We start from the raw sequence: 19,475 nt of genomic DNA, 5'->3' as shown, positions 1-19,475 counted from the left end.
GGAAGGGGCCATCTAGTTCCAACCCCCCTGCCATAAGCACAGAGTCCTTTGTTTGCTTAATGAGAAATGATGAAATAAAATTTAAATTGCTGTGTGTAGTTATGTATTAAGAATTACGGCGAACATTTGAAAAATGCTCACTGTGATGCTTGACCAGAGCTGGCAGGGTGTCCTAGTGCTATGCCCATGCACCTGAGCAGCGGGACCAGCGGGTCCCGCAGCAGGGGCAGTCGGCGCCCTCACCGCCACCGTCTGGTGGAAGTAAAATGCTCTTTAACCGGGGCTCCTGCGTTGGAAACTGCAGGACTGCATATCCCTTGGCAGAGAGAGAAACGAGTTCTATGTTATACTTCTACGTCAGCCCATGGTGACTAAATAATTCTAATTTTTTCAGAGGTGAAACATTTTTGGATAGCTAATATTTTTAACCTTGTGACGCTTTTATGCTAAATCTGAGCTAATTAATGAATCACCTTTCCCAGAGTATGAGAATTAAAAATAAAATACTGTTACTTTCTAGTGAATTCCTTGTTGCAGGCAAGAGAAAGAGAAAGATGCCTATCTGCACTATGGAGATAGATGTTATGCTTCTCCTTGCTCAACATGGAGGGAGGCTTCTAACATATCAATTCTGTGTTAATGTCATGCTGCTTAACTGGGAAAGAACGTGGTAATTGCTGCGAAGAGACTAAGAAAAACACATCAGAAAGGGGAGTGTCCAGACTCAATCTTTACAAAGGCAATAAAATTAAAGTTTCATCTTCTTTCTTTTCTTCTTTCTTTCTTGCCAAAAATATCTTTGATTTAACTGAAGAACTACATGTTATCCACGAAAGTTGAGATAAAAAGTTTTCAAAAGATTGTGGTAGAATATGTATTTAAAAACAAAAATGAAAAAATTGAAGTAGCAGAGATGGCTTTCTAAATGACTGTAAGTAGCTTTTAATTGTTATTAGGGGAAAATCAGGAAACTGTGTCGCCTCCTGGAAGAAGAACATTGTCTTGCTACCTCTATATTTACTAAAGATATGTAATAAAATAAATGAACTGAAGGGAATACTGCTGTAAGATACTGCTTAACTGCTTGAAAACACCCAGGATAATCATATGCTTCTAGAACGAAATGCTTTTTATACAGATAGGAAATACTACTTTTTTTTTTCTTTTTGTTTGTTTGTTTGTTCATGTAATGGTTTTTGGTATCTATTTTGATATAAGGTATTCCAGAACTCAGTGGTGAACACATTGCTTTGTTTTGTTACTTAAACCACAGCTAATACCCAAAGAAATACAGGACTGGTTAAAAAACACATATTTGTCCTCAGCGTAGAAGGTAAATATGAGTAGTATGAGTGTGTTCATATACAAAAGAGAATTTGCAGGTTTAGTTATAAAAAATTGTCATTTATTAATTAGTCCTTTTTTCTTACCCAAGCAAAGTCTTAAGTGCCTCTTCCTTGTTTTTTTACCCAATTTCTTTCATTACAAAGACCTCCTGTGTAGCCCTCTATGTCTTTTTTGATCAATTCTCTGAATAAATTCCATGCTGAATTACTGTATCTATACATATACTTATTTGCCCTCCAGACTTTATAACATTATTTTCATTTTAGCAACCAGCATAAGTGTACCAGGTTTGGATACCTCATACTTTATTTGCAGTTGAAGTCTTCAAGAAAATTCTACTATCCCATTTCTTTTTATCAGTTGGAAGTCCCCTTAGGAAGCTTCTGAAATAAAGCGTCAGATTTGCTAGATCTTGGACAATACACAGTTGAATTTTGACTTCAGAAAAATAGAAACTTGGTATATCACTTTTTAATAAGCTGTACTTCAATTAGATATTATTACAATAGATATTTATCACAGTATATTTTATTAATGTGTGTCTGGTCTGAAGATTATATGGAGAAAAAAGACAAGTGAAACTGAAGTCAAGACTGTAGTGGTCATTCCATACATTTCTAAGACCGGAATTTGTTTAATGCAGGCTGTGGAAAGCAATCTGTATTAACTCCCAAGCTACTATGAGCAAAGAATAGTGATGTATTTGGTATGCTTTCTCAAGTCAAATACTAGTTGAATTGAAAAGCATGATAACATGACTGCCTGTCCTTTTGCTGGTTTATTTTAAAAAACCCAGCAAACTAGTTGTCTAGTATTTCTGTGCTGCTTCTGTAGTCCAAACTCTATCCAAAGCTATTGTGGCTCTGTATTTTCCTTAACAGACGTTTAAGACTTTATTTCAGTGTAGCTGATGAATTTTATTTGTGAAGGGTTTGTTGGTGCTAATTTGTTTCACAGTTTTTATGGACTTTTTCAATAAGGCAACAGAGTGAATAGGAGCACCCAGGAAGAAAACTATGTCATTTTGAATTATGGTTGTTTCTCTTATTGTTAATTTTGAATTTCAATTATATAGCTATGAGGACTTGTATGAGTGCTATTATCAATAGCATGAGGCCTGTGCTCTAACAGATCTGCTGAGAATAAAAGATTACTGGGTATGATGGCCTTTCAAATGGTACTGTGATTTATCTCTTGCTCTAAAGTTTGGTGAAGGAAGCCTAAGAGCTGTGCTTTCAGTTAACTTGCCGAAATTTTTGTCTTTTTTGAAATTGTGTGCTTTTTAGAGGTATCTAGTTGCTCAGGTTAAACATGAATGTAATAGCAAACCATTTCTTCCTAAAATTTTTTTCTAGAAAGATTTTCTTTTCTGCAATTTCAGGCACCCATTTTATGACAAATATTTGGAGAGTTCACTTGTGTTTTATCAAGGGTTTAGTAAATTAGAAGAAATGAAGTTTCCCTTCTGCAGTAGGAATTTAAAGTTATGTCTCTGGCTGTCAGTCTAGGAGAGGGGTGAAATATGAAATGATTTTTAGCATGAATCAGCAAACCAATTAACTTTGTACATTTAACAGTAAAGCCTTGCCAGAACCTAAAGGCCAAATGAATATATCTCTTTTTTTACAGACAAAAGTAAACCCAAACATAACAGCTCCTTGAGTCCTTTTTCTCTCTGTCTGCATACCTGTCTATGTTAGAGTTTATATGCAACAGAGTGATAATGGGCTACAAATGGAAGTATTTACTGTTGCATGGCAATTTCCATGCTTTACTTGTGTCCTGTCATCAGGTAGGAAGAACAGTAACTTTATGCTGCTCTGAAAAAAGGTTGCATTATGGTGGTCAGGAGTGTTGACACAGCCTTGTAATTGTTTTATCTGAATGTGCAAAATACAGAAAAAGGAGCCTTAATGAGTCATTTGGAGTTAAGAAAAATTATTTTGAGTAACAAAGCTATAGTGAGTCTGCCTCTGCCTTCTGTCTTGTCATTATTTGATATTTTCATGCCTGTAGTTAAATCATAAGTTGTAGTTAAACTCCTAAGCTATATACCTGTTTCATTTTCCTGAAGTGTAGTGAAATAGTTTTTTAGGTTTCCAATGTTTTACATAAACATTTGCTGTGCTAGTGGCAAAAGCAGGAAAAATCTTATCCTCAGTCCATTAAATTTTACATTTTTAAGAACTTCTGTAATTGTTTTGGTTGTTAGGAGTTCTGAATTTTTGGCTGCTGCTGTTTCTCGTAAGTTTTTAAGTAACGTTACATAGACAACTGGATTTTTTGGTGAAAACCTGTCTTCAGTGGTTTAATATTTCAAGAATTTGAGAGAATTTTTTTTTCAATTCAGACATGAAATAACTGAGCTTGAGCTTTCCTCAAACATTAGATTTATGGCAAAATTTATTCCCTCATGTAATTAACTGATTAAATTTGAGGTAGCATATAGAGTCTGAAAGACACTCTTTTTGTTGAGGCTGGATAGAAGGTGGAGAATATTCAGCTGTATCCACCAATAACCAGGTTTCACGAGCAGTGCAGAAGTAAGTTTTTTGCCACTGAAAGGGGGAAAGTCTTGCTGCTGTTTGTTCTGCTTATACCTTTTGCTTGGTCTATTTTTAAGGTCCTTGTACAAGCCAATTCAGTTCAGTAACACACAGAAAACTCAGAAAACTACTGTCTTTGCTGCTTTTAACTTTCTGCTATGATGGTTAGTTAAATTGGCTTACAGTAGGTTCCAAGTGCTGGAGCTGTGTCCAAGGAAGATGTTGGGAGTATAAGGGCTTGAATGGAATAGCAGTGAAGTCCCCTTGTGGTGATAGTCAGTGTTGAAGGTAACTCTTGAGGAACGGTAATATTAATTTATTTCCCCTGTATTTTGTTCAATAATCAGTTTGATTTTGATTGCTATTTGAAGTATCCTCAATGAGTGATGTTTGCTTTCTGAAATAATTCCAAAGTTTAGCCGAGCTTTAAATTTGGCATGAGCAGTAGTAGTTTAGTATCTCTGATTCTTTCTTTTTGGTTTAATGCCTTTTTGTGGCCAAAGATTGTTCAGTTGCGCACGTACCTGTTCAAATACTATGCATAGCTAAAGTCCTTTTCAAGTCTGTAAGACATCAGTTTTCAAGTTGTAGTGATAGTAATATTCCTGCACTCAGTTCGAGCATGCATCCCAGGGTCCTGAGGGAGCTGGCTGATCTTGCCAAGCCACTCTGGATTATATTTGAAAAGCCATGTTGGTTGAACAAAGTCACCAGTGACTGGAAAAAGGGAAACGTCACTCCTATATTTAAAGAGGGTAGTAAAGAAGACCCAGGGAACTACAGATGGATGAGCCTCACCTCTTTGCCTCAGAAGATTGAGAAGCAGGTCTTTATTGAAACAAGGTTAAGGCACATGCAAGACAAGGAGATCATCTGAGACATCCCGTGTGGCTTCACCAAGAGCAGATCATGACTGAACAATCCAGTGGCATTCTATGATGGAGTGACAGTAACAATTTTCAAGGGAAAACTGACAGACATCATCTAGACTTCTGTAGGGCTTTTGACAAGGTCCTTCACAGCAACCTTATGTCCAAATTGGAGAGACATGGATTTGATGGGTGGACTATTCAGTGGATAAGGAATTGCCTGGATGGATGCTGCCAGAGAGTTGTGGTCAATGCTCTTATGCCCAGGTGGAGGCTGGTGATGAGCTGTGCCCCTCAAGGGCCATTCTTGGTACCAGGGGTCTTTAATATCTTTATCAATTACACTGTCAGTGGGATTGAGTGCACCCTCAGCAAGTTTGCAGATCCATGAAGCTGGGTGGTGCAGTTGGCACAACAGAATGATAGGATGCCATCCAGGGGCATTTGGACAAACTTGGGCCCATGATAACCTCTTCAAAGAATTCAACAAGGGAAGTACAAGGTACTGCACCTCTACAACAACCTGGGGCAGTTGCAGGTGTGAGTCCAGACTAGCAGAAGAACTCAATGATGACCACAAAGATGCTCAGAGGACTGGAGCACCTCACCTATGAAGACAGGCTGAGAGAGGTGGGATTGTTCAGCCTGGAGAAGAGATGGCTCTGGGGAGACCTCACTGCAGCCTTTCAGTACCTGAAAGGGGCTTATGAAAAAGAGGGAGAGTGACTTTTTTTACACAGGCAGATAGTGTTAGGACATCAGGGAATGTATGGTTTTAAACTAAAGGAGAGTAGGTTTAGATTAGATATTAGGAGGAAATTCTTACTATGGGAGTGCTGAGGCACTGGAACAGGTTGGGCTGAGAAGTTGTGAATGTCCCATCCCTGGAATTGTTCAAGGCCAGGTTGGATGGGGCCCTGAGCAACCTGATTTAGTTGATCTGGGCGTTGGAATGTTGGAACTAGATGATCTTTAAGGTCCCTTCCAAGCCAAGCCATTCTGTGACTTTTTTAATGAACATATGATTCTTTTGACTAGCAATGATATCTTTAGAGTTAGTTACATACCCTTTTTGAAACTTCATTGTGAAAACTCTGATTTCTTTATACTTCTGTATTATGATGTTAAAATCTGAATGTGTACTTGTGAAGAGATTGAGTACTCAAACCATTATTAAAAAAAATTAAACTTTAATTATTTTCCATCTGCTTGTAGGCAGAAGCCAGGCTCGCAGCAAAACGGGCAGCTCGAGCAGAAGCAAGAGATATACGTATGAGAGAGCTGGAGCGACAGCAAAAAGAGGTAGTGTAACTCATCAGGAATTATTGCAAACCTTTACCAAAATTCTTAATGTATTTTGTTTGTGCATTTGCATAAGATTTTGTCTTTCGGTGTAATTCCGTCTTGTGTGAGTACTTTCAGCATTAGGATTGGGCTATATTGGAAGTATTCGCAATAAATACCTACTATCAAGATCTTTATTTAAAAAAAAATGAATAAAATTGGGATAGTATCTGCACATACAGTTGTGTGTTGCTCCACTTGTTTCTCCTAGAAAAAAGAGGTGTGCATTTCTTGAAAAAAAAAATCCTAGAAACTAGGTTTTAACAGTCTGGTTATTTCCTGGTTGTTGCGTTTAATTCAGGTTTTGACATTGCGTGTAAAAGATTGAGAATTTATTATTTACAATGATACACACTCAAATCCATGTAATGCTGATACTTTTTTGTTGTGGGTTTTTTCCCTGTGGTAATAACAAGTGAAATATGCAAAACACTTTTTGCCTCAATTTTATATGGTTCTCCTGCCTCAGTTTCAGTTTTTGAACTGCTGTAGATATCTGCTATTATTCTGAAGATTACATGGCAATTAATGTAGATTTTTCTGACTTTTCAATTTAGGAATCCAGTCTTGTGTGGTGATTAATTTTATATTGTAAATGGTTTTTTTGGTTTTCTTCTTACATTTCGTAGTTTTCTCAGCATTCATATGGTAGAAAATGGGCTCATACCCAGAAATGGATGGTAGGCTAAAATCACCTGTTGTGCACGTTTTTGCCACTCAAAGAACTAACATGGGATTTTGGAGGAAGTAATTTACTAATGGTTTGCTGTGTATCAAAGTGTCAAATTAAGTATAAATTATATGTATGTATACACACATACACGTATAAACTACGTATATATGTAGTTCAACTATATATGTATGTAGTCTAACCCTCCCCTGACTCAGCTGTTCCCTTGGGTCCTGTCACTGGTCATCACAGAAGAGATCAGTCCCTGCCTCTCTACTTTGCCTTGTGAGGATGTTCAGTACCACAATGACATCTCCCCTCTGTCACCTCTTCTCCAGGCTGAAGTGAGGTCACCAAGTGACCTCAGCCACTCCTCAGCTTCCCCTCCTGCCCCTTCACCATCTTGATTGCCCTCTTTTGGATACTCTCTAATTGCTTGGTATCTTTCTTCTATTGGGGCACCCAAAACTGCACACAGTACTCGAGGTGAGGCTGCATCAGTGCAGAGCAAAGTGGGACGGACAACCCCCTCCCTTGCCCGGATGGCAGTGCTGTGCCTGATGCCCCCCAGGACACACTTGGCCCTCCTGGCTGCCCAGGTATTGCTGATTCACATTCAACTTTCTGTTGACCAGGGCCCCCAGGTCCCTTTCCATTGTGCTACTCTCCAGCGTCTTGTTCCCCAGTCTATTTGTACATTCAGGGTTGCCCCATCCCAGCTGCAGCCCTTGTTAAACTTCATATGATTTGGTGCTTGCCCACATCTCTGATATGCCAGAGTCTTGCCATGGGGCCTCCCTGCCCTCGAGCTCCTCCCTTTTGGTGTCATTTGGCAAACTTGCTATTCCTATTTGGTGTCATTTGGCAATCTATTCCTTAGAGTTCTGTGTCCAAGTCATTTATGAAGAGGCCTGGGCCTAAGAGGAGGCCCTGTGGCATCCCACCAGTGATGTCAGTCTGATGTCGCCCCATTCACTACAACCCTTTAAGCCTGCTGTGTGATCCAGTTGCTCACTCATTGCGTGACATGGTTATCCAGCTGTGTGCAGGCCATTTTGTCCAGAAGAATCCTTTAAGAGACAGTATCAAAAGCTTTGCTGAATTCTAAAAGGATTCAATCTACTGGCTTTCCAAGGTCACCTAGGTGGATTACCCTGTTGTATAATGAAATCAGCACGAGTGACAAGTACGAGTTTCGCCTCATGAAGCCAAAGTGGCTGTGACCAATGACTGAGTTGTCCCCCAGATCTTTTTCAGTACCTCCCAGAATAAGATTTTCTGTGATTTTCACCAGGCACTGGAGTGAGACTGACTTGATTGCAATGTTTCTTTGGAGGGCTCCTTTCACAAAATTCATGTGCTTCTTAAAAGGGTATAATAGGAGGTATGAGTGGATTTTTTGGCTTTTAGGAAAGTGTTCACTATGGGAATGTTTTGGAGCACCAAGATTTAAGTAATACATGCTAAGACTAGCCATAATTTCAAATAGTTAAAACTACAGTGAGTTAGTCAGCACCTCTGTTGAGAAATTCTAGGACTGTCATTAGAATTTTATTTGCAAAGTTGTACTGACTCTATGTGGTCTCTTTACCTGGCTGATAATTGTGTATATATTAGTTCTTGTGTTCTCAAGATCAACACAGGTTTCTGTATTTCTTGGTGGAACGTACCTTTGAAGGTTTCTTTGCTTGAGGTCAAGGGTTTCCAAAATGTGGAACCTAGGATATATTTGTGAGGAATCTCACTCAAAATTAAAGCCACCCAACTGAATGTCACCTTCCTTTTGCAGTCCTAAGAAGGACATCTGCTGCAGGAGATTTCTGAACAGACATGCACTCCTTTCCTGGACAGGGAGATGTAACCTCTATATTGGATAATGTGCATAATTCAAACTTAAATTTTTAGAAATCAAGCTTGATATTTACCAGCAGCAGCTCTCTGTTTGTAATATACGTGTACTGTAGTACTTAATCCTTTGATCTGGATATGCTGAACACTTAACGCTGGCTTTCAATTTTCTGATGGAACGTTGGAAAGTGACTTGTTACCCTTATTAAGAGGAATCTTACATAAGTAACAAACTTCTGGCCTGCTGCAGACCTCAGTGAGAGGTACTTGTCCATTTAAACCAAAGATACAAAGTATATTTAAAATTGGCAATGATCTAACTATATTGTGTTGAAAAGTTAGATAGCATGCACATTCATTTTAAACCTCAAAACAGACACTATAGAGAAGAAGACTAAAATGCCATTATGAAATGAACCTATCCCCCCCTCCAGGGAATTCTCTGTCAGAGTTTGAAGTAGGCCTATTGAATAGCCATGAAATAGTTTTAAACAAATAAATGTATCCAGTGAAAGTGTAGATGATTACCATATGACCATAAGCAATATGAAAGCCAGTTTTAGTCTTTAGATACCCATCTATGATCTGGAGGCAAAGCCTTTAATTCTATAGATAACTGGGTTAAAATCTTATGAATAGTTCAACATACTGAAAATTGTAGGAAATAAGTAACTTAAGAAGAACTCTTACTTTTAGAGCCCTCTTGTGGCCTTCAAATGGCATTTTAAAATTAGGGTTATTCTTAACATGTTTTCATGCTGTAACAATTTGAGATGCTTATGGCATGTGAAATATGTTTTAATTTTAAATTAGTTGTGGTTTTTGTCTTGCTTCTTCTCACATACTCCTTTGTGTGAACCAAAATGAACATTATTTCAGCTTTTTAGAGAATGAAAGATATTTAAGTGCCCTTGCTAGTTGTCATCACTCAGATTTTATAAATTGGGTTTATTATTTTCATTGTCACTGTAAAGCAGAACTAGCTGTAGAACTTAAAACTGATTAATTTGCTTAAGAAACTGTTCCTCTTATAGAGAAAAAAGTATGAAATATATATGAGGAAAATGAGAATAATTTCTATTAGGACTAAAATAAATTTGTAAATTATTTAAAATATGAATGTAGTACTTATATGGTACATTTCTTACTATTATAATTTTGTAAAGCTCTTTATTTTTACTTTTATTTCGTAATTTGAATAATTTTGCTTTTTCCTGCAGTAATATACTAATCATAAGAAAGAAAGACAGACTGACTACTGAACGCTAATTATTAGTTATATTAAACTGCCTTATTCACATCCCCTAATGTAGTATCTTACTTACCCAGGTCAGGGGAAATGAGCGCTTCTGACTTGAATGAGTTTACTTGCCACCATGGACTATTCAAAATGATACATAGTGTTAAAAGTGCTAACAGCATGTTGCTCGCTTTTGCTTCCTGGTATTGTGTCAGGGTTTTTTTTTTTTACCTTCCTTATGAAATAACTCTGCATTTCTTCTTTCTCAGGAAGATACAGAGAGGGCCAGATGCTCTCCCCAGTCCAGTCGACATTCACATTTGGTTTGTGTTCAAACTGTCTACATTTTCTTTTTGATCATGGTCTTTAAAAACCAAACCAAAGGAAAAGAGGTTTGGTTTTGCTTTCATTTTCTTATGGAAAGGATGAAGCTTCAAGTCACCTAAGTATTTGCAGTTTTAGTCATTACTTCAAGTCACATATAATGTTTAAATTTATCTGGTATTTTGTTTCCGTCAGTGTTAACAAGGTAGCTTATTTTTATGTTTCAATCTTCCAGTCTTTTCTTGCACGTTGGGTATTACTGTGTTTCTGTAGGATTTGTGAAGGAAAAGGTGTTAGTACCTTAAGATACAATTTGAAGAAGGGTTTGGTATGATGAAAGGTTTTTACTTTCTTTGAGAAGGTGGAATATATTATTCATTAACAGCAAAAAAATTAGCTGAATTATGTAAGGTATCCCAAAGACTGCTAACAAATATTTATTGTATAGGCTCTTTTATATCATCTTTAGGCCATATACATTGCTAAAGAATGGTCTTATTGTGGTTATGTAAACATGTTCCTGGTCTTAGAGCTGCCTAGAAATCAGCTGGTCATTGATCTGCACATGTCGGCCAGGAAAGGGACAAATTACTGAAATAAAAGGATTGGGTCTGTGTATTTTGGAAGTTGGAACGAGCTGTTTCTTTCTGTGACTTTAAAAAAAAGTGATTGTTGCTTGCTAAGAGGTCTCATCAATTAAATGTTTTCTTTGATTAACTGAAGTTTGTGTAATGTCACCCAAGTCCTCGTGCTAAGTGTTTTGCAATTTGCCACACAGGTATTTTTACCAAATAATTTTGAACAGTAAATGCTTTATCAAAAAAACTTGTGAAATATGCTATGTGCAATGTGTAGAAACTTGTGAGCTGGTACAGATTTGCTCAGATCTGCTTTTATCTTGGTTGACATAGCAAATATGCTAAAATTGAGACAAACTAATTAGCCATTGTCTAAACAAGAGGGTTTGAATTGAGCAGATAACGAAACTCATTTTTGGGGTGCTTACTTAGAATTTTAACCAGAAATTATTATTTTCTGTCATTCAGTGAAGATTAACAGAATTAAATGTAAAAATTTATTTCATATCTAGATATATTTTTATAATTTCATTCTCAAGAGTTCCTCAGATGTCAGTGCATCTCACAGGAGCTGAGCAAGTATCTCCAAAAGGAGAGATCTGGTGGTGTGTAACCTGGAATGAGCATGCTTTTTATTTAAAATGTGATGTGTTCACATTATAATGTTTTCTGTCTACTTACCAAAGCAGTAGTTTGGGGAAAGCATGCCTATAGAAAATTATATTAATGGGACTGCTGCAATGATTGATGTAATCAATCACTTTGTGTTAGCAAATTGAGAGCTCAAAGAAAGTGCTAAGTGAAGTTATCTTCAAGACAGAACAAAGGGGTGAAGGGAATTAATCTCTTCAGTCGCTCTCTCCCAATGTCCCCAAAAGAGAAATAAAGTGAAAAAGGTTGTGCATGAGCCTTGATAGGTACAAACATGTTGTTGAAGGTTTTGACAGGAAACATTTTTCTCTTTTATTGTTGTGATTTTAGAACAACAGACAAGGGTGAAATACAGAAATTTTGCTTTTTAAGTAAAGGATGTTTCTGTGTATTTGTGGTGTACCTCGTTTAAGCAACTTAAACATTTGTTAGTAGACTCTTAAGCTGTTAATAGTTATAAAAGATATAAGTTAAGTGTCAGGGTGATAATGAACATCTGAGTGATCTGTTTTCATTTTCTGATAGCAGAGGTTACTGACTGGAAGTAATAATTACAGATAGAAACTGTTTTAAAAAAAAGAATAATTAAGTTGGTTAAAACTGATACAGTGTCCTGTGGGTCCTGTACATAATACTTTTAGTAACACAAAAAGGGACCATAGTCTCTAAATTATCAGTGTCCTGTGGGTCCTGTAAGTAATACTTCTAGTAACACAAAAAGGGACCATAGTCTCTGAATTATATCTATAATACTAAAATACCATTTAATAGATTGTTAATATTGGATGTATTGGAACTATTGAGATAATATGAATACCATATGAAATAATATTAGCTGTATCTGGCCTATATTAACTTATAAACAAATATAAAATCTAAAACTGGGGAATTGCTGGTGTTAATTTGATGTCTAGAAGAAATTTTCAGATGTATCAATAGACAAGAATAAATTATTTTTCTTGCCATCCTCTTATTAGTCCTCATGTTGAAAATGAGACAGGGCAATACTCCAGCAGGCTACCAGTATATAATGTAATATTTTCAAACTACCTTCAATTTCATTTTTCTACTGTGTTCTGAATAGGTGTTGGTTGATACTAAGCTTTATTGTGCATTACCTACAGTCAAAATACCTGTGAAATTTTTAAGTGAACTGGAAAAAACCCAAGTTTTCTGTGAAAATTTAAGTTTTCTAAGTTGAAAAAAGAAGTATAAATTTCACAAATTTTGCTGTTACTGAGTGACAAGAAACACAGGACGCTGGCTAAACTATTATTATGAAGCTGCTTTTGTTAGTATTCTCAAGAGTTGCCAAATCTGGTAGACTCCCATTCTTTTTACACACAGCTGGCCCTTTCATCACATTGTTCCTTCTTTTTCACATACTTCCTCCTCCTAAAAACACGTTTATCCCTCTTTCCCCCCCCTTTAATTCCTCCCTGATCACAACATGCCATTTCCCCTTCCTCCTGTAATGTCTTTCATGCCCTGTATGCTATAGGCAGTGACCTTCCTGCGTCTATAAGGTGCCCAGGGAAGTTATTGCATCATGATGAGTTGCACAGCTGAACAAGGGGGCTGATGATCCTTTGGACTGCTTTGCCTGTGTGGAGATGAGCCTTTTGTCACATAGCCTTGTAAATACTGTCTCAGTTTAATGCAATCTACCATGTGAGACTTGGCTTAATTATTTAAAAATCTGTTACTAAAATGACATTAAATACTTCACATAACCTACTGCTGTCCAAAATCATCTTACTTTTCATAAATTGGGATGCTGTTGGGGAAGAATATTAGTTCTTATGAAGTGTTCCAGCCTCAGAATGCACTTCAGGTAGAATAAGTGGCATTCCTTCATGTATAAATTTTCATAATTAGTAGAATATGCTTTCTTGTAATTTTCTTATAAGTCTTTTCAGTCATTCTTTGAAAAAAAAAATTAACATTATGATTTTGATTTTAATTTAATTTTCTTTTACTTTAGTATGACAACACTAAGGATAGATCTGCAAGATATTTGGTCCCTATATGTTAATCCTTTGCATGTCCTTGAAGACTGTTTTTATGCTTTGTTTTTAAGGTGTAATGACATTAACTAGTGGCTTTGAATTATTGATTTTAAAAAGTATATAAATTTGTACTATCACATTTCCGACCTGGAATAGTTTTATGATTCTAACACTTTCTGTAGACTACACATATAAGTTTTTTCAGGGGGAAATGACAACTGTTGCAGTCAAGACTTTCTAGTATTTAGTTGTTATTTCTAAACTTTGTAGTGAAGAGACATCCAGATTAGACTTGGAGGACATTCTTGGGGAAAAACGTGTATGCATCTATTTGTATTCTGCATTGCCACATACAAACTTTGTTCTAATGAAAAATTATTTCAATCTAGAGAAAACACAGCTGGTCTGTATACCTTTACTTAAAAAACCTCTTTCATATTTTTATGAAGTGATAGTAGATTGCATGCATTCTCAGTGGTATTATGCCATGTAAGATCTGTTCGTGTCTTAAGAAAAGTCAAGCATCAAGTACCACCAGAAGGAATATGTAAGCAGCTTAAAAAGCTGTATTTGTTTAAACAGCAGTGTTATCTGAATTAGCTACAAATAGGCAAACAATATAGTGCTTAAAATAGTCTGTATTGTTAAGCTTTTTTAGTTTGTGTATTGGTTTAAATTTTTCTATTAAATGTGAGCACTAGCTTTAAGTGAAGCCTGTGTTAATCAGAATAGGGTTGATTATAGTTTCACTTATAAGTTAAAACTTACAGTTTTTAACACGGTGATATGGCCTATTTTTTCTAATAATGTAGTTAGAATTTCCTGTGTTCTTTCTGTTTTATGTGATAAAAACATTAAATCCTTATGTTTGACTTCTTTATATTTTAAGATTGAAAATGCTGCTATATAGTGGTATTAATTCTCTAAATTTTATTCTTAGAGTCATGCTTACAGTGAATCTCGTAGTTCAAAGAAGAAAGCTGTTTATTCCCATGAAGGTTTATTGGTTAGTTTTCCAGTATAATATTCATTATAAATATACTAAGTGTGTAGACTTATATACCGATACAGTTATGGATAAATTTGTTAGCTTTCTGACATTTGCATAAATGTTTTTAGGAAAAAAGAAACCTTACATTGATCAAATTCTAACCTCAAGTTGTGTTTGAAACTGTGTTCATATCATTGCAATAACATCAATGGAATCTGCTGAATAGAAATCTTGTTCTGCTGGAGGCCTGGAAAGGCTCTTGGAACTATTTAAAAGTGGCACTTCTCTTGGTTAAAGTTTATTCAGTCAGGATGGAGATATGTGTTCTATTATTCTCCTTTGTCCCCTATCCGATGATTAGAAATATTTTGAATGTCGGTGTATAGCAGATTGAATTTGCCATAGACCTTGATGTTAACCCAGTGCCTATTGAGAAAGGCATGTGGATTATTGTGATCTTGCAGAAACTATTCTAGAAAGTTTGGTGTATAACATGTGAATATAGTGTCAGTAAATTAAACATTTTGGGTGTAATTTTTCAGACACTTTTTGGTACTAATGAATTAGCAATTGCATTAGGGCTTGGGCGGGTCGGAACAGCAGTAGGTGTTTGTGTTGAGACAAGGCTGAAGTAATTTTGTATTTACTTATTATCCTACTACAGCATTTCTCTATGTGCTTTTGAGGTCCTATTTTCCTGTTCCCTTAGTTTCTAAACAAATGAGTAATATGAATATTTCTGCTTTTTGTTGCCTATTGGGATATCAAGTGCTGTATTCTAGAAGCAGTACCTTTTGCCATGTTTTCACATCTGTCTGGTTTTTCTTTTTTGTACATGTGTATGAATTTTTTGCTCCACATGGGCATATATATGCAATTTGTGTAGAGAGCATCAAAACCCAATAGAAATAAACCAAAGTGTAATTGCTAGATTTTCACTATGCGCACTTGGTGTAAAGAACAGTGTTAGGGTTCCAGCTAATGCTGATATCACATAAACATCCAGCCCCTATTAATTACGGGTTTCCATCCTTCTCTCTCCCCAAAAATGCTTTGACTCATGATGGTTTCTAATGAAAAGAGATTAAATAAATAATTGTACTAATTATTAGCAAGTCTTGTCAATTATGTTTTTCATAATTGCTGTACTTGTCAAGCTTTTGGAGTTTTCTTATTTCTTACGGAGAAAAAAATACGAACATTATTTACTATTTTGTTTGAGCATGGCATTAGAAATACAGATAATGCTGATATACAGAGTACAAAGTAGTTTTGGGGGTTTTATTCTTTACTTAAGAAAGTTATATGGATTTTGGGTCAACAGTTGGGAAAACTTTACAGCATTCTGTACAAGTTCTAATCTCGGGAACACTTGGGCAATGTTAAGATAAAACTTTCGTTTTCAAGATGCAACCTACAGATGCAACTTTTGTTTTCTCTCTTCTTTCCTTCCTCACCCCTCAGAGTGGAATTTACTATGATCAAAGAAATTCTAGCAGCCTTGGATATAGTAAACCAGTTCCTTTCTACCATGTTCGGGTCTGTCTCTTCTTTCTATATTAATTTCATTATTTTTAATGAAATAAGTATATGTTGGTTTGCTTACTTACGCCATATGATGCTAACTTATCTTTGTCCCCGCTATGACACGTCAAAATATTACTGTTAAAAATAGTTACAGTTGTATTTATTGCTTGTAAAGGTTGTGTTTTATAAAATTAATGTCCAACATGCAGATTACTCTTCTGCATGTGAGGTTTTAAATCTAAAATAACTTCTGTTTCATGATTGTTGTATGATATGCAGAAAACAACCAGCAGCTGTGACTGTTGCTGTTTCAAATTCCTGTCTTTTAAAAACAACAACAAGGTCTTAAATGTTTAGCACCATTGAGCTACTTTTTTCCCCACCTTAATATAAATGATAAAGCACTGATATGTCATGAGATGAGTAATATCTTCCAGTACCTGCAGCTATGGCCATGGCCAGGTTTAAATAACTAGCTAGAGGAAACTGACATGTTATTTGAAAACTACTTAATTTTTTTCACTCTCTTCCACAAATCTACTTGCAAGAATACTAGATTGCTTTAATAACGTTCAAATTTATTTCAAAGATAACGGGTTTTCCTGGAGGTTCTCTCACTCTTTTCTGAAAGTTTCTGTCTAGTACAGATATAAAATTTAGTATTTAAATCTTTAGAGCTTTTGCAGAATGTAGAGCAATAAAAAAAATTATGTACGCAGAAATAGTATTTCTGATTTGTTCTGTTCTTTATTTTATAGTCATCTTCTCTATACAGTGAGCCAGTGGCAGCAACTAGGACTTACAGGGTTAGTACAACATAAAATAATATTTAACTTATCTTTAGATGTTTGAATGGCCCACAAAAATATAAAATCACACTTTTCTTCATAGGTGTCTCCTCTAAACACTGGTTTCATAAGAAGTATCAGTTTGGTTTGTAAGCACCATTTGCATGGTTGCCTTAAATTTGTATTGTATAGCCATGAGGCTTAACAGTATTACATGTGCATTTTTTGGATATTTTTAGAGTCGCAGTTTCTGTGTGTCATTTTCTGGAGGCATTCAGTTTAATTTTCTTAACATTGTTAAATTGCCTCCTTAAAGTATTTTAGTAGTTGCTGTTTTTTACTCATCTTTTTCCAGACAAGCATAAAGTTGGTGAATGCAACAATGATGTTGAAGAACACTGGGGTTAGAACAAGTTAATCCAAGTATACTAAGTTAACAACTGCATGTGTAATATTAAAAACTGTATTTAAAGAAGTTAAGCATTTGGATGGAAAAGTTATCAGAAGATTACTGAAATTTGTGGTAAACACACCTTGAATACTTTTCATTAGGATGCCATATTTAAATTTAATGAACATACAAAAATGCAATAGCATGAAAACCTAATCTTGATCTTTACAAAATAGAAAGTAGCTAGTAGTGCCATAGAATGGCTAAGATAGCTCTACAAAAAATTATCTTTAAAAAATGACATGCATGCTTGAAACTTTCTACCTTTTGCTGTTACAATAGTTCAAATCCAACTTACATTGCCATTTAGAGACATACTAAACCTGTGTAAAGTGTCATCAAATATTCATGTAAAGTATTTTTTGTTAATGAGGTCTTGTTTTGCGCTTGAATTGCAAACAGGTGATTTACCTTTTTTGGCTTTGTGTGTGTTCTCAAGAAAACAGAAGTTTCAGGGAGAGAACAAGACCTTAAAAACTGCTCTTACATATAGCTCTGATATACATATAATTCTAATTTCTGCTAGAGGTTACTTCATAGGTAGGGGCAAAGCAGCATGAAATTGTATTTCTTTTCATTTTGAGTTGCATTGCTCAGAGCTGCTTTTATTACCCGCTGCATAAATAGATTTCAGCCTTGCACCTTTAAACAGTCTGCTTCAGAAGAACCTGCATGAGTGAGCATAAAATAAAACTGATATGTGTACAGCATAGCTTCAGTTCCCAGGCTGTGTTAAAACTTCTGCAGGCTTCAGAGCAGTTAAAACCAAATTTCAATTTAAATATTTAATTTAGTTAAGAAAATAGTTAAGACTTGATTTTTTTAAACTATTTGGCTGTTTTTCAAGGGAATTCTTAGAGTGACACATGGAAATAGACATGCCTAGTAGTAATAGTAAATGCTGCTGAGAATCTTTAAAAATTGTTTGGTTTTTTTAGTAGTATGACACTAACTGGAAATGCATAGATAGGATAGGAGACTATTTGACTGTGCAAAGGAATCAGAGTATGAGTGTGGCATGATTGCTAAGACTAGATATAAATGGTACTGCATTCCTTCTTTCTTAGGCCTCATTGTGTGGTGATGGATAATATAACTCAAATAGTTTGCGCACTCTTAGTGTAATAGGCTTTTGTTTGTTTCTTTCATTAACTGTTTTCTGCAGACAAAAATCTATTAAAGTTGTGAACATGTCCTTCATAACTTTTCTTTAGCCATCTGAATACAGTTATTCTTCAAGAGCAAGCTCAGTCCGAAGTAGTCCTGTGGTGAGCGTTCCTCTTGCATGATTTGCTGAATGCTTTGGTATTAACACATCAACAGTTATGAGTACGGTCACTGGGCATCATTTCACTGAACAATACACAGACTTGATTTTTCCATTCCACATAAGAAGTTTCAGTTTGTCAGAGATGTGATTTTTAGCAAGATGTTAATTTTTAACAATAAGACATTGAACTGTAGAAGCAATAAGGAATTTGTTTCTCTAAATATCTTTTTAATGTTTGTAATCTATGTAATTGGAAGCAACTAGTAACTGAACTATTGTTGGGGTTACCACCCTATGTCATAGATGGGGCAAGCACATGAAACATACACGTGGAAAAGTCTTTCTTTTGGGGAAGAGGACTAATGGAAACTTACATCATGCAGTAAAACGCTTGCTCATGTTTATGGTGACCAGTATCCAAAATTGAGAGAAATTAGTTTCTGGGTCTGTATTACATTAAAATTGTCACTCCAAAGTTGGCTTTTTGTGCTGCAAAATTATTTTAAATAGTTTTGTTTTGCTTCTGCTGCGGAACAATTGTCTTAGTTTCATTGATACAGCTGCTCATTTGTCATGTACACAAAACAAAAAAGTTTTAACAGTGTTGCAAGTACTAAACAAATAAAACCAGATTTGTCAGAAAATAATGTTTTAGCTACAAGAGATATCAGAGTAAATTTTTGAGGGTGTAGGAAAAAGGTAATTTTGCTGTTGCTTTATGAAGTTCCAAAACCGAACAGGAGGTGACATACATTTGTAATCTCTTGAACTGTGAAAATACTTGTCTCCTTAGTTTTTCTTAACACTGAGTCATTTATTGAAAGGATGTACTATTAAATATGTAGGAATATATATACATGCATACATGCATGCATACCTATACACCCACACACATATATATATATATATATATATGTATCAGATCTCACTGTGTGTATGTTATACCAATAATGCCAAGGTACCATTCACTCACACTATGAGTTCAAAGTATTTGTTTAATGAAATAATCCAGAAAAGCAGAT

At 35.6% G+C, this 19,475-nt stretch overlaps 1 protein-coding gene across 12 annotated transcripts in view; it reads left to right on the top strand.

The window, feature by feature from the left end:
* The window catches only part of LRRFIP2 (LRR binding FLII interacting protein 2), a 57,459-nt gene that overhangs the window by 13,448 nt on the left and 24,536 nt on the right, over positions 1–19,475 (top strand). For 7 of the 12 annotated variants that reach the window (XM_085051606.1, XM_085051611.1, XM_085051609.1 and 4 more), the window contains 7 exons: positions 5,978–6,064; positions 6,736–6,786; positions 10,134–10,187; positions 14,367–14,432; positions 15,882–15,956; positions 16,703–16,750; positions 18,398–18,451. In XM_085051606.1, the coding sequence (XP_084907732.1) occupies positions 5,978–6,064; positions 6,736–6,786; positions 10,134–10,187; positions 14,367–14,432; positions 15,882–15,956; positions 16,703–16,750; positions 18,398–18,451 (435 nt within the window). The remainder of the gene's footprint in view (positions 1–5,977; positions 6,065–6,735; positions 6,787–10,133; positions 10,188–14,366; positions 14,433–15,881; positions 15,957–16,702; positions 16,751–18,397; positions 18,452–19,475) is intronic. The other 5 variants (XM_085051608.1, XM_085051607.1, XM_085051612.1 and 2 more) reach the window with 5 other exon arrangements.

The sequence above is a fragment of the Lichenostomus cassidix genome, chromosome 2 (assembly GCF_008360975.1).
Source record: "Lichenostomus cassidix isolate B80296 chromosome 2, HeHo_3.0, whole genome shotgun sequence".
Classification (NCBI taxonomy): domain Eukaryota; kingdom Metazoa; phylum Chordata; class Aves; order Passeriformes; family Meliphagidae; genus Lichenostomus; species Lichenostomus cassidix.
This window is presented reverse-complemented; position numbering and strand designations above follow the sequence as displayed.